At 39.1% G+C, this 16,336-nt stretch overlaps 1 protein-coding gene across 1 annotated transcript; it reads right to left on the bottom strand.

The window, feature by feature from the left end:
• Window positions 1–850: 850 nt before the first annotated feature.
• LOC118802014 (stonustoxin subunit beta-like) lies at window positions 851–2,021 on the bottom strand. The gene is made up of 2 exons (XM_036562450.1): window positions 1,857–2,021; window positions 851–1,741 (listed from the first exon to the last, which is right to left on the bottom strand). The coding sequence occupies exons 1-2, from the start codon at window positions 1,945–1,947 to the stop codon at window positions 1,176–1,178; spliced, it is 657 nt and encodes a 218-aa protein (XP_036418343.1). The 5' UTR covers window positions 1,948–2,021; the 3' UTR covers window positions 851–1,175.
• Between the last annotated feature and the right edge of the window lie 14,315 nt (window positions 2,022–16,336).

Here is a 16,336-nt window from a genome sequence, read left to right as displayed (position 1 = left end):
TGTAAAGTAAAGACAAATACAGAGTTTATTTACACCCTGAGATTTCCAGTATTGTATTTCTCAGTGCTGGTGCTGTTAGAGCTGAATCTTCAGGGCTTCAGTCCTGAATATTCAGATGCTCCAAACAGGCTGTCCCACCTAGAATTACTGCTACAGTGTGCTTTTCTTACCCAACGTCTCACTTCACACTACACTAAATTACATCACAGCAAACTAAGTACCCATCAGCCCCTCCCCTGTACCCCCCTCTGACCTCACACTGAGCATGAAGTCACTGTGGAGTGAAGGTCTGGAGAGGGAGGGGCAGGATAGTAGAGTGCTGTTATTGTAATTTGTTCCCGCAATGGTTCTAATGTCAAGTGCTAGAACCTTTCACTCTGTAACACTACACTACACTACAGTAATGCTAATTTCTGCTAGCATTCTATTGGATATGCAGTGTTAAGTTAGTGCCAAGCTAACGGTGATGTACATTGACTTTCTCACATTGGGTAAAACACTGATGGCAGCTCTAGTTTAAACTACGATATTTGAAGCCTGTAATGAGCTTTATTGCGTATGTTTTAGTGTTTCAGTACATTCTTCAGTAAATACTTCAACTTCAAGCCTCACTCTTAACACTGGAGGAGGCTTTAGTACAGTACGCTTCACTTTACTTAGAGCGGACAAATACAACTTATGAGCTCTTATAATTTGTTATGAACAGTACTTATAATGCATTATGTTTGCAATTCATAATGCATAATAAACATGGCTATAACGTGTAATGCATTTTTATAAATATTTATAGCCATGTTTATGATGCCTTATGAATGCATCATAACATGTTATGAATGTGTTTATAGATGCTTACTAATGTGACATTCATAGAAAATGTTACCACACATTCTGTGTAGTAAAGCAAAGCTCTGTACTGTATCTGCTACATAATGCTACACTACACTATTGGAAGGCTGTGGCCTTCAGAGGGAGCAATAAAAAAGACCTTGGTTTTATTGACATTAGGTTGAGCACAATGACTAGTCATCCAATTGTGAATGAATATAAGACACTCACTTAGCATCTTTATGGGAAGGACAGCTGTATTGTCATCATTATAACCATGAAGTTATATTATTTGTACTTATTATGTAAACTAAGAAACCAGATCTCGTATATTATAGAGGTCACCTAATTCATTCACAGTTGGAAAACTTTTCTATCTCACACAAACGCACAGAGCCATTACATACCTTAAACCCGGCGTACAGCGGTTTAGTGAATGTGGTGGTGAGTGTGTGTAGGTGGGTCAGTGTGTGCGTGATAGGTGAGAAGGTGTAGAAGGACAGAGTGCCGGACCCCCAGTCCAGATACACTCCTACTCTGTTAGAGGAGGAGGGGGGGGCAGGTATAACAGTTTCCTGATTATTGTATCTGACAGAGTATCTGTCTTTAGAGCAGTACAGTCTCCAGGAGTAATTATTGAATCCAAACTCACATACATCACCGCCTCCTTTTCTCTTTATGTCTTTATATGTCACTGCTACAACAGCCTCCCTTGCACTCCACTCGACCTCCCAGTAACAACGTCCAGTCAGACTCTCTCTACACAGAACCTGCTGATAGTATTCAAATCTCTCAGGATGATCCGGAGGTCTCTTATTCTGCTGCTGGATTCTCACACACTGCACCTTCCTATTCTTCTCAGACAGAAAAAGGCGTTTGCTCACTGTGTCTGGGTCCAGAGTGAGTTCACAGGCATCTGCACACAAAAACACAGAAAAAATAGAGTGTGTGTGTGTGTGTGTGTGTGTGTGAGAGAGAGAGAGAGGGAGAAAAAGAGAGAGAGAACTTCACACTGAACACAGTAATCTTACATTTCCTTATTCCCGGTGTCATCCGGATCAGCCCTCCATGTTCCACCCTAAAAAAGAAAGAATGCACACAGATACATTCATTCAAATGCATTGCAAGTTAAAACAAAAACACTCAGAAACTGCAGATTATTCTTTCTAAAAAACATTTCTGGCCTCTATTCCTCTCTCTCTCTCTCTCTCTCTCTCTCTCTCTCTCTCTCTCTCTCTCTCTGTCTCTCGCTCACATACATTACACAGATGTGAAAAATTGTTACCCAGCACAAATGCACAGGCTGAGTTAGGCTTCTGTAAACATGATCAGATACAATAATTGTAAGTGTTATGTAGCGCGTGATATACCAGTCGAAATCCTTCCTCAGGTGTGATTTTTGTATATTACCCCCAGATAAACACAGATAATACATGCAAACACTGCAAGCCATGCTAACATTATTCAATTTAGCTGAGAAGCTGAGTCAGGGATGTTTCAGTCACATTTCAAATGAAAATTAAGCACACCCTTGGGTGTCAAGTGTGCATGGCTTTTACTGCATGTGCAGGGTCTGAAAGTGCTGTGAAATGTTTACCCTCGTGTAGTGATAAGGCCACAGTCCACATGTGCACTTGATGCTGGATACATATTCATAGAACATGTTTTCCTAATTCAAACTATGGTAACTAATTGAGGCAAGGTCTTGGCACTCTAACGTGAAGCAGAACTGTCAAGCTAACCTGTCAGGTATCCTCAAAATACCAGTATTAGAGCCATCAATCATGATGATTAACCTAAATCTGAGTTTATTGAACATAAGCTGATTCAGTCACAAGGCTTTGATTGTTAATGATTTGTTAATGGACCATTGTTTAAGTTTAACTAAAACTTGGCTTGAACGGTTTGATTAGGGTGATTTTAAATGACACTGACAAAGAATAAAACTTTTAAAACGTGACTTATTTTCTAAATGAATCTTTTTTCTTTTTTTTTTTTAGTTTTTATCTAACCTAGTTCTGTCTTCTCATTAGGGCATTCATTCATGTGTGTATTCTACACTGTAAAAAATGTTGGTGTAACCTAAAAAAGTTAGCGTTTGGGCTGCCTTAAAATTAAATATAATAAAATTTTGAATAGTAAGTTAATGGAAGAAGAATCTGGGTTTTATGCCCAATGAAATTTTTATTTGAAGTTCAAAACAAATAAATTAAGGCAATCCGAACACTAACCTTCTTAATTTAAACACCCCAGTTTTTTTTTCCATTTTAGCCAAATTTGGTGTTCCTAAGAATGATTCACTCCTAAGTAGTCACACCCTGTATTCTATTTTAACATTTGACATTCATTTTTTTTAAGGTCCTCATGGTCCCTCTGAACAGTGCTGTATCTAAATATTGTCTTGACTATTGTGAATTTCAAATGAGCACAAACCCTGAAATACACTGAAGAATGTATGTGATTACGTTGTCTCATATACAGCATTCCTGACCTGAGTAAATTAAACAGTATTTCATATAAGACATCACAGCTTGATCAAATGAGCAACATATTAAATATTTTAAGGTCTTCCTTGGACAGTGTATCTCCTTTACATATTAAGAAAATGAATCCCCCACCCTTAGTTCCAGTAAGTGCTCAGGCTTCTTCAACAAAATAAGGAGTAAATAAGGAAAAAAAAAACAAAAAACAGCAGGCTACTATCCATCCTCCATATGCCACTAAAAATTGTGAAGATACATAATTTAAGAGGATATATTTCTCAGTAGTGTTTTGAAGAATTTCATTAATTTGCTTTAGAGCTTGATGTCCTCTAGATTAACTGCTTGCAGCCCACCTGAGTGTGTCCAGTGCACAGTGTGGATCCCTCTGTAGATCAGACAGCAACTTCACTCCAGACTCTCCTGGGTGATTATACATCAGCTCCAGTTCTCTTAGGTGGGAGGGGTTTAACTTCAGAGCTGAAGCCAGAGAAGAACAGCCTTTAACTGTAACCATACAACCAGACAATCTGCAAAAAGGAGGGACAAGGAGAGACAGATGACATTTACAGCTGTCATACAGTACAAACATAACAAGCACCAAATTCTCTGAAATATACAAACAGGAAATCCAATCATCTTTAACAAAACTAGGACTGTTGACAGTGTTGTTAGTTAACTACGATTCTGTCAGTAGAGCCTAAATTGGCCTAGAAAGTTTGGTCAAAACTCAGAAAGATAACTTTAAAATAAGATTCAGATTTACGAAATAATTTACGCAGTTCCACTAACGACAGTTGAGTCCCTTGAAAGGAAAATCAGTGGCTTCCTGCACAAGTGGCTGGGCCTTCCCTGCAGCCTAACAGCACAGCACTGTATGGGACCAGTAACACCTTGCAGGGTTACCTGGTCAAACATCATGCAGGGGGACTGGCATCTTATCTGGTTCCTTGTGCAAGCTGTCTACGATGCCCTACCAAGCCCAGCAAACCTTCACATCTGGGGCAAGAGCAAGACACCTTCCTGCCCACTGTGCTCTGGTAGAGGAACCCTAGAACATCTCCTCAGCAGCTGCCTGAAGGCCCTGGGAGAAGGCCGCTATCGTTGGCGCCATGACCAGGTGCTTAAGGCAGTTGCTGAGAGTATAGTCATTGCCATCAGTTTTAGCAGACACCACCACACCCCAAGGAAGTAGATCTCCTTCATCAGAGCTGGAGAGAAACCCTGCCCACAGCCAAAAACAAGGGCAGGCCTCCTCTACACAGCCTCTGACTGGCAGCTGCATGTCAACCTGGGCAAGCAGCTTAAATTCCCACAACATATTGTAGTAACATCATTCTGGCCAGACATGATCATCACCTCTGAAGTGACAAAACAACTGAACATGCTGGAACTCACAATGCCCTGGGAAGAGCGTATAGAGGAAGCAAATGAGAGGAAACGCGCCAAGTACCAGGAGCTGGTGGAAAAATGCAAGGACAGAGCCTGGAAGACATACTACAAGCCTATAGAGGTGGGCTGCAGAGGCTTTGCAGGACGCTCTTACTGCAAAGTCCTCAACCAACTGGGCATTACGGGGGTGTCAAAGAAGAGGACCATTCGGTCCGCAAGCGAAGCCACAGAGAAAGCCACCAGGTGGCTTTGGATTAAGAGGGCTGATCCGTGGGCAGTTGCTGCTGGGACGCAAGTCGGGGCCTGATCAACCCCGGCTGGGTCGCCTGGGCGAGAGTTTCTGATGTCGAGAGACCCGAAACACCCGAGGATCCCAGGATGCATCACTGATGATGCGTCCCAGCACATCTAGAAGATGTATCTTGCACATCCAGCAAAGCTTTCTAACATAGCAAACAATCTTTCCATGTTCTGTTGCTTTCACACTATGCAGTACAGATATAGCAAGTTTGTCTTCATCTGTTTCATCCACGTTATGGTAGAGATAACAGAAAAGTGTGAAGCAGTAGATGCTTCAGTGAACCCCAGTTCATTATTTGGAAACACATTTCAATTCCTTCTGATAATGAAGACTCTGTTGACAGGCTGACCAGCTATGGTTATGAGTGGATGTCATAAAAATTTCTACAACTAATTCAAGAAAAACTGAAACACAATCTTACTAAAATTCAGAAAAGATGCTTTATAAATGTAACATCATGTCTTGTCCTGCTTTATCTTTCCTTGTTTCTGTCCATGTCTGCCTTTGTTTATCCTCCTTGGTGTGACCCATGTGCTTTTGTTTACATCTGCCATATGCTTTTGTTGTTTTGGCCTCCTCCCCAGTCATCTGTCCCACTTGTTTGTCGTCTGTAGGCCCACCCTCTCATGAGGTCCAGATGTTTCTCATGTGTTCTTGGTCTGTTTATTTCCCTTACTTTGGTCTGTTCCTTGCTTGGCATTGTTTATAGCGTGTTGTACTGATTCTTAGTTCAAGTTGTTATTCCTAAGGATTTTGTTCTCTGTTCTTTGTTTTTCATGGTTCTTTTCATTTCTTTTGTACTTTTCTCATTTTGCTTTTTTGTTTGTTTTTTGTTTGCTACTTTCTCCATGAACAACATTAAAACTGCTATCTTGCGCTTGCATCCTGCCTTCTCATCTCCTTCAGCTTCCAACACATTACAATATGTAGCTTGGCTCTTTAGCTTCATACATCAAGCCTGAAGTATACTGTCAAAAGATAGTGTGCAGGTACATTTTTTCATTCATCGAGGTACAAACAATGTAAATGTATCTTCAATGGTCAACAGTGGTTTTAAGGTCCAATGCTGCACCTTAAATAAGTTTTTTTAGGTGGAAAGGTATATATTTATACCTTTTCCTAACCTAATGTTTTAAAACAGAACAATAAAAACAGGAACTAGACAGGGTCAATACAACTTATTGTAACTGCAAAACATGTGGTGCATTACAATTCCCTAATTAAAGCAACTGAAGATGTACCCTTGAGGGTACTACCCCAGTGACAGTTTAGAATCTTTTTATTCTGAGAGTGCACAAAATCTGATTGTGATCCAAGACTCTGAGCTCTGCTTTAAGCTGCATGTAAACACAGTCACTAAAGTAACTTTTTAACATTCAAGAAATACTGTAAACGTTCCACCTTTTCTATCTAAGAGCGACACAGAGAAACTTGTTCATGCATTGTTACAAGCAGAGTTGATCACTGTAATCATCTTCTTACTGGAGAAAACAATCCATCCTCTACAACCTGTACAGAATGCAGCAGCACAGATCCACACAACACATCACTCCTGTCTGAAAACTGCACTGACTGCCTGGATCATCTAAAAAGTTATTACTATTATTATTGTTATTAGTCTCAGAAATTTGTTATCCAAAATATGGTCGCTTTCTCTTGATGACCACTCCACAATTACGCGCCCCTAAATTATCTTTCAAGCCTCAGGGTTGAGAACGACTTTTAAATGTTTCTGCTGAAAGATGTGCTGTGGCTGTTTATTTTCATCAACTAATATTTTAATGCATTATAATATTTATTAAAGAAGTTTAATCCATTTTTTCTCAATTTTAAAAATCAATATTGAATTTCTATTAGCACTTTTGCTTCAAATCTGTTGGGGTGGATGCCTTCAGAAGAAGTAAATTTCTTCTTAAAACCCACCTTTGCAGTTTTCACAAAGATATTCTGACATTCACCAGTGAGTGTGGATTTATCAGTGCTTGTGTATCTTACCCAGATTTCTTTTGGATTTCTCAGTCTGCACATGTGTGAAAAAAGATGGCGGTACCAGAAATAAGTGAGCAGTATTGCTGCGAGATGGCAGCAAAACACTTTTGAAGCGATGCTGAAACCAACTACGTTTTTGATAAAATTAAGGATTTAAATATTTAAATAGAATTTAAATATTCATCTAGAAGCAACAACACCTCATCCATAAAGCAGTAAACCATGCAAACTCACAAAGCCGGGCCGCTGAAGCATTTGGCATGCAAGCACTGCCTATCCTCTACTGCATCACTCATTCTAAACTGCCTCTGGAAGCAACATCAGCACATGAACTGTGCATGAGGGAACTTATGAAATCGGGTTTGGTGGCTGAGCACCTACAGACAAGCCTAAGATCACTATGTACAATGCCAAGTATTCACTATCTGGCAGTCTGATGGACGAATCTGGGTTTGGTGGATGCCAAGAGAATGCTACCTACCAGAATGCATAGTGCCAACAGTAGTTTAGTAGAGGAGGGATGATGGGCTGGGGTTGTTTTTCAGGGTTTGGGCTCCTCAGTTCCAGTGGTAATGTTAATGCTACAGCACAAAGACATTTTACACAGTTATCTGCTTCCAGCTTTGTGTCAGCAGTTTGGGGAAGAGTCTTTACTGTTCCAGCATGACTGAGACCCTGTGCACAAAGTGAGCTCCATAAAGACATGGAGTGACCAGTTTGGTGTGGAGGAACTCCAGTGGCCCTCACAGAGCCCTGACTTCAACCTGAATACCTTTGGGATGAGCTAGAACGGAGATTGTGAGCCAGGCCCTCTCGTCCAACATCACTGTCTGACCTCACAAATGTTCTTTAGACTGAATGGGTGCAAATTCCCACAGACACACTCCGACATCACTGGAATGCACCGGAGGCTGTTATAGACGCAAAGGGGGGCAATTCCATGTTAATGCCAAATGAATGGTTTTGGAATAAGATGTCAAACAAGCTCATATATGATGATGTATTATAAGATGATATGCTGGGTGTAGGGCTGCAGCTATTGAAAATTTCTGCTGATAATTTCATCAATTAATCAAGTAATTTGATGAGAAATGTGTTGCATTTTTAAAGAGCGATAGTAAAAAAATAGAAAAAATATTAATACTGGAAGTTCATTAGACAGGCTAATGAACATTTATGTACTATGTTGATGGGATGTCCTAGACTTGCTGATCCTAGTCACTACAATCAAATAAAACTAAATATACCTGCTGTATTGGATTGGTGTGTTTTAGGCTCCGATTACTACTTATACCACCCTAATATTTTGCTTTCTGGGGTATTTAATGCATCACTGTGATCACTGTGTGGGGAGTAGGTGTGGTTGTGTCTGGGTGTATGAGGGGTGCATGTTCTTGGGTGTGTGTGTGTGATTATCATCATAACAATAAGAACAAAACCCAGGCTTTCACCAATTGACTGCAAAGTTTCATTTTCTGTGGTTATAGCAGAAAATAGCTTATATAGGGACTAGCAGCCACATTGATTTACGTTTCCTAACTAGACATTACATATAGCCATACTTAATATACATTTTTACAAGCCTTGATCTCAACGAGAAATTATTCTGATTTTTCATTACATGCTAACATCAACATTCTTGTGTCTGGCCCGCTCTTTGGCATTCTGAAGCATTTATGTTGTCCTATTGTGGTACGCTAGTTCAGTTATACAATAGACACACTGTACAGAGTTTTCATTTTTTTTCAGCTTGAAATGATTCTGAACTTTTGACCCTTTCTATAATTTTCTCTGTCTTTTCTGTTGGACCCTTGCTAATTTCTCTCTTTCTCCATTTTCCAATCAGCACCATCAAATCACGTGTATTTGTATAGATGATTTTTAGTAATTGAGTCACTCAGGTTTCTCAAGGAATCATACCTTGTACAAGGTACCTTGTTTACAACAAGAAGCCAGTGTGTTTCCTGCCTCACTGCCAGAGGATCAACCACCTTTTTATACAGTACATACTGATGGGTGTTGAAGGGCCAGCTATGAATCTCAAAGCTGAGTGATAGACTGAATCTAAAGGATTGAGGGTATTAGCAAGCACCTATTTAAATAGCGCATACAATAATCAAGACTAAATAACAACTTTTCATACAGTGCATTGGGAATCATATTTTATTTCAGTACAGGAACCCATGTTTTGCCTCAATTTACATACAAGCTTACTGACATGACATCTAAAAGTACATTTATTTTCTATCCATATGCTTTGCATTTGCTGACTTCTTCAATGTTGAATTTAAGGTCGTGATATTCACAGTGTGGAATACTGGAAGCTTTTTACTACAATTTTGTTCAGATACATGGTATCATCAAGTACCAGCATATACGAAATGAAAACCTGACTGCCTCAGCCAGGAAACTTAAACAGGGCCATGGTTGGATATTTCAGCAGGACAATGTTCCAAATCACTCATCAAAAACAACACAAAAATGGTTCACTGACCACATAATCATGTTTCTGTCTGGTTGAAATAAACATAAACATGCCAAATAAACAAGTCACTGCCATGTTGAATCTCCTGGTTAAATACCAAAAATGCTCCAACTTAAACCAAAATTTCAGAAGATTATATAGTTCCCCAACAGGGTGAGACTGCATGTCATTGGTTAATAGATGACAAAAAAGTTACAGTCCATTGTGCCCTCAAGACAAGCTAGTCTGCAGATTCAAGGCCATTGTACAAAGTTTTCCTTATGTCTCTCACCAACCAGCTAGGCCTGAAGCGAGGAGTAGCCAACTCAACACATAACAGGGTCTCTTTGCAGCCAAGAGAGTGAAAAGAGAAGACTCATTGTAAATAATGAGTTATACACAGTATTTAATCATACATCTGTCAAGATAATAGGAATAATGGGGCAACTGTAGTTGGCTGTATGAGACTTTTTCCTGTGAGAACACATCCTTTCCACAACCACAATTCTATATGAAGATAACAGATCACTTGCTATGTATTCTCCAGTTTCATTAAGCATTATAGGAGAAGATTTAGAATTGTCTTTGAAAAGGGAAGCTGCACATAGTTTTAAAAGCAGGGGTGCCAACAATTGTGGCACACATAGATATGAGAAAATTATTTTTGCCATAAGATTTAGGGTTTTTTTTCTGTTACTCATTGTACTTTTAATAAGTTCGATTTTTGTGATAATTTAAAAGGATAAGCAACAAAGTTTTTTGTAGCCCATTTTGCTCATGTTTACCAGGAGTAAAAAACAAATCTTACAAAGATAGACAAGACTTCTTGAAGAAAAGTGGACACTTTTTTCTGTCTTAGTAAAGTACACTCAAGACTGCAAGTGGAGAATGACATGCCAGGTATGTTCTCAAAAACATCCTAGCATGCTGCATTTCTCTATAGACAATAGAAAAGCACAAGAGGGAACAGAACTAAGGCTCAGCCAGGCAGCTGAATGTTCAGGGCAGAAAGAATAAGCTCTTGTTGAGCACAGTGAATACAAGCATGTGGATGCAAAGTTACATCCACTCAGATTTGACAGGTGGTCTCACCTCAGTGAAGTGAAACTACCTCAAATTAACACTTAAGTTGAGCTCCTCATTAGGATCAAAGAGTATAAGCTCTAAGAGCCTTGGAGAGTAATTAACTGCAAACACATTGGACCATATACTGTGAAAATTGCATTTGGATGGAGCTTGAATGGCCCTATCAGAGATTCAACAGAGACCACTTCAGATGACACAGTAATGTGTAATAGTCAACAGAATTTCCATGGAGAATATGTAACAGCTGCTTGTACAGCTGTATAACCATGACTGTCCAAAGAACTCCTGTAATGATAAGCTTGAGATGCCACAAGAGGAACACCAGGGCACCTCTCTGCATGTTTTGTGAATGAACATTATTGCATTATTGCATTAACTACTGTTTTTACTACTGTGCCAGCTTTCAAAGGGTACAGTTGAATAGTGAGCTGTTACAGGATCAGACAAATTATGTGACTCGCTTAAGCTCTTGATTGAAATCAGAAGAGTCATTTGCCGTTATGGCACACCTAGAAGCTATGTATCTTTTGCTCTTCATGTGCTGGCCAGAAGGAGATTTAAGCCAAGAACTGACTGAGTACAGGATGGTAATATACCTCTTTGGCACAACCTTCTTCCTTAGTTGTGCTACTGTTGCTCTTCAAAGAAACGCAGAAAATAACTGCTGTAAGTCGTCACCTCATGCTGCTATACAGTGCTTAATCATTTTTATGTAGATGATTGAAGTCTGACATCAATGAGACCCATGCAATTGCCTTTGCCTTTGCTGTGATAGTACAGGCTTTCATGTCATGAAATGGACTAGTAATAGCCATGCACTTCTGATCTCTGTCCCAGTATAGGGGCAGTCGTGGGCTGAGGTTAGGGAACCGGCCTTGTGACGGGAAGGTCACCAGTTTGATCCCTTGGCCAAGAGTACGTGACTGAAGTGCCCTTGAGCAAGACACCTAACCCCCAACTGCTCCACGGGTGCCGTGGCTAGACCTGCTTTTGACTCAAGATGCTCTAGCTATAGAGGCTGCTTGGGAGTACTGTTGTGCATTGAACCTGATCAATTCTGATCAATTCAAAACGCATGAGCAAGTTGTCTGACTGTAGTGATGTACAAAGCCAGTCGACTTTGGGCCTGTTGCTAAGGCAAACCTCTATCACTTTTCAGCCGCTGGTAAATTTGGATATAGAACAATTTATATCTGAGGCTAACAAGCAAACAGGGATGCATTCACTTTGTTTTCATGAGGGGAAAATTGGCCACACTGAAACTGACCACCATTCCACACGTGAACAATGACCAGATGTTAAGAAATGAGCTAGAGCTAGATCAACTGGAGTCATCGTTTTGGACCGACAGCACTAGTCTTGAAAACCATTAAAACAATGACAAGCTTTGCTTTCAAACTTTTTAACCTGAACACTTGAGTGAGTAAACCAGATTATTTACAAATAGAGAGAGATGACATGACTCATTGTAATGGAATTTATAGATTCATTCATTTATAGAATCATTCAAGCTATGCCAGACAGTATAATGTCTTGTTCACAATGACAAGATTAAGACCAAGACTAACACAGTAGAAAGACCAGTTGTCAAATTGTGCCTTATTTGTGAAATGGACACTTAATTAATATAATATTTTCTTCACAATAACAAGAATGGTATTTTTATTGTAGCTAATAAATATGGACACTTCTTGAAGGTAATGAGTATCTGAGAAATGTTGCTGAGACTTTTGAGATGTTAATATTATTTGACCAGAAATGTAAGATCCAAAGGGATGATTAATTCACTGGTACATTTTTTTAATTATTCTATTTTAAGCTTTGTGAAGTACTGAAGTTCATGGATACATAGCAGTATTTCATTTGCTGTTAGTTTCAAGGACTAATGCACATGTGCCACTTTTAAAAGAAAAAGGTTGGAAGAATGTCATCATGTGCAGAATGGAAAACTATAAGCGTTTGACCATTAGCCTAAGCCAGAATGTAAGCGATTGTTGACTGGAATGGGTTACAAGACTTTAAGTAAAAGATGGAGCACAGGATTTGTGTAGTCCATGAGTAACATTACTTCTATTACTGCTGGCTTGCAATGCAGATGGTATTACAATGACTGCTAAGCTTTAGCTGTGCACGAGGGTAGAAGTGGCCTGACAGAACTATTATGTGAAGGATGCTGCCACTACAGTCAGCATTCATGATTCCACCAATACAAAGAGACTAGGGGTGCAAAAACTGTATCCATGGGAGAGTTGCAAGGTGAAAACCACTGTTTACCATAAGAAACAAAGTAGATTTGTTACCAAAAACATGTTGAAGATCCCCAAGTCCTTTAAAATAATGTCTTGTGGACTGATGAGCCAAAAAAGGAACATATTTGGCATAAAGCTAGCATAGTATTCTAATAATTAGAACATCATACCAACAGCGGAACACAGTAATAGTAGTGTAATGATGTGGATTGAAAGGCTTTGATGCTTCAGGACTAGGGCGACATGCCATACATTATGGGACCATGAATTACCAGAAAATTCTGCAGAAGAGTGTCATGAATCCATGATCAAGCTCAAGTGCAATTGTGTCATGCAGTATGACAAAGATCCGAAGCATAGAAAGAAGTCCGCGTCTGAACAGCTAATTAAAAATGAGATTATGGTTTTAGAGCGGCTTATTGAAAGTTCTGATTTGAACCCTATTAAGATGCTGGGGCAGGTCATGGTTGAAAAGCATCTGGTGTGGCTGAAATAAAGCCACTCTGCAAACAAAATTCAAAATTCCTCCAAAGCATTGTGAAAGACTATTCTCTACTTCTAGAAGGCAAATTTATTATATAGTACCTTTCATGCATTGCAGTCATTACAAATGAGAACTGCAGTTGTTACAAATTGCAGTCATTACAAATGACAAAAAAAAGATAAGATGTAGTAGAATACAACTTTAAAAACATAATTAAAACATGATTAAAAGAGTACACTTAAATCAGAAGAAATTAAACATTAAAATAAAAATTAGATTGTGATAATCTAATTTTCCTGCTGTCACAGGAAAGGTGCACAGTAGAGCTAACAGTGTTTTAAACTGAGCTGAAAACCTGCTAGAATAGGAAGATTTTCAGCCTGGATTTTGAAGTATGTAGTGTTGTGGTTCTACTAATACTCTGACAACTAGTTCCATTAAGAACAGCATATTAGCTTAACTCTGCATCTCCATTTTAGTCTTTACTCTTGGCAGGACTAACTGACTAGTTCCTAATGATCTGAGAGTTCTGTTCAGCTCATATCGCTGCAGCATATCAGATAAATACACTGCTCTTGCACCATTAAGACATTTATAGATCTGTAATAGTGCCATAAAGTCTATTCTGTAACATATTGGTAGTCAGTGTAAGGATTTAAGAATACAGTGTTGTGTTCCCTTCTTTTACTCCTAGTGACAACTCTGAAGCTGTTTGTCTTTTTTGGGAATCCAGTTAAGAGACCACTACAGTAATCGATCCTGCTAGAAATAAAGGCATGGATGAGTTTCTCCAGGTCTGCTTTACTCTGAAAATGTCTCTTCTTGTTGATGGTCTTAACATGACAATATGATGATTTAGTAACTGCATTGACATGACTGCTAAAACTGAGATTAGGGTCCATTAGTACACAAAGGTTACATGCTAGTTCTTTAGATTTTAGGCTTCTCAAGTCAAGATAGGAAGCTTGTCTGTGCCTCTCATTGCTGTTGTCAAATGAAATAATCTGTTTTATTTCCATTCAACTGTAAAACGTTTTGTCCCATCCTGTTAGTGATGAGCTCAAGGCTCTTACAGAGTGAGTCAAGGGGACCATAGTTGTTTGGAGAGAGGGCCAAGTAGATCCGAGTATCATCTGCATAGCTGTGGTAAGATATCCCATAGTCTTGTAGGAAGAGGAAACATATGGAAATTAAATAAGAGCAGCCCAAGACTCTAATCCTGGGGCACACCCACAGTAATGCCAAGAAATATCTAAGGAGAGTCCATAGCATTCCCCCCTTGTTCATAAACTGTTCGACCCTATGTTGTCCACCCCTTGCTGACCAGCAAGCATTTCCAGAGCATCCTGTACTGGACACCAGACTCAAGAACAGTTTTTATTCTCGGGTCATCAAACTGTTTCCTTGCTGTGTTCCTGCTGTAAACTACTAATTCTTTATCAATTTATTTCTAAATAACATTGAATATTTGTAATTTAAGATCTAATTTAAAGAAATCTTACCTGAGTATCTCCAGTTTGCAGTGCAAACTCTTCAATCCATCAGAGAGCAGTTTCACTCCTGAGTCTGTCAGGTCACTGTTACTGAGCTCCAGCTCTTTCAGGCAGGAGTTTGCTGACTGTAGTGCAGAGCAGAGAATTTCACAGGAGTCCTTGGTGAGATTACAGCCAATTAGTCTGCAAAAAATTGAGACAAACATGAATATGATATTGATGCTCAAGGCCTCACAGAAATGTGGATTAGACCTGAAGAATACCTTACTCTAACTGAAGCCATCCCCACAACCAACAACTGTGTACACAGCCATCATTTAATTGGCCATGAAGGAGGAATAGAGACCATCTATACAAATGATCAGTTACAAATTCTATTTTTGTAATTATTTTTCTTAATGTTAACTGCTAAAGCTACAAATTAGAATTTATGTATGCTAATCACAATCTAAAGGCCACCATGGCCCTATTCTGAGCTCTTACAGGAATTTGATGTCTTTCTATCCAGTCTAGTAATGCTTACTAAAAACACAGTAATTGAAATTATTAATGCTCAAGCACAGGATCCACTCACTAAAGGATTTGTGTCTATCTGATTTCACTCAAAATATAATGGGGCCCACTCATTATTGCAACCACACCAATGACTTAATTTTGACCTTTGGTATCAACATGGATAATTTAACCTTTCTCGCCAGAACACAGCAATCTCAGATCCCCATGCTATTGTGTCAAGTATAACCTTCCAGTTCTATCAACTTCTGTCAGTTGTCCAGCTGGGTCCACAGAATTAAATTTTATGACCAAAAGAAAATATTTTTTATTCTACTTAAGATAATGTGACACTAAATAGAGACATAAAACCTAGGCAAAAAATTGTACAACAATCATACCAGTGCTCTTAAAAAGACTGTTAGACTGCTAGAGTTAAAAAATGGGGGCTGACTAAACTAGAAATATTCCAATGCACCTTGAAGTCTACTTCCAGTCCAACTAATTTTTATGTGAATATATAAAGCAATACACAGAGCAAATACATTAACACTTGCACACTTATACCTGGGAACAACATTTTATGTAATAAATTGTTTCAGAAAGGTTTGGTGACACATGGGAAAGTGCAGAAAATAAGTGGATGTGTAGAACATACCTGGAACCTGCTACAGGCAGAAATGAGCTTGTGAAAGGACTAACTCACAATCCACAACTATCAACTTATTGTATACATGATGAGCTATGATACGCTACATTCACTGAACACCAGCAAGGTAGAGCTACATGGTTTTTAAGTGGACAGCGTACATTCTTGGATGTTACATTCTTGTAATGGTTTTACCTCTGTTCCAGTATTTACTAGTTTGTAAGGGTGCAATGTGGTTTTAAAATATCCAGACATCCACAGAGGCTAATCCTTTTAGAAACTGTTCATGCCTAAATGATGGAGGCGTAGATGGTATCATGCATGGTGGTTTCTATGAACAGTCTGTTGTGTATCCAAGTGGCTCAAATTTCTTAAACAGTCCTTTGCTGGATAAACAAAAAAGAGGGTAAGCGTCCCTTTTCAATCAGTGAA

This window comes from Colossoma macropomum, unplaced genomic scaffold, assembly GCF_904425465.1.
Source record: "Colossoma macropomum unplaced genomic scaffold, Colossoma_macropomum, whole genome shotgun sequence".
Taxonomy (NCBI): domain Eukaryota; kingdom Metazoa; phylum Chordata; class Actinopteri; order Characiformes; family Serrasalmidae; genus Colossoma; species Colossoma macropomum.
Note: the sequence above shows the minus strand (reverse complement) of the source record. Positions and strands in the feature narration are given on the sequence as shown.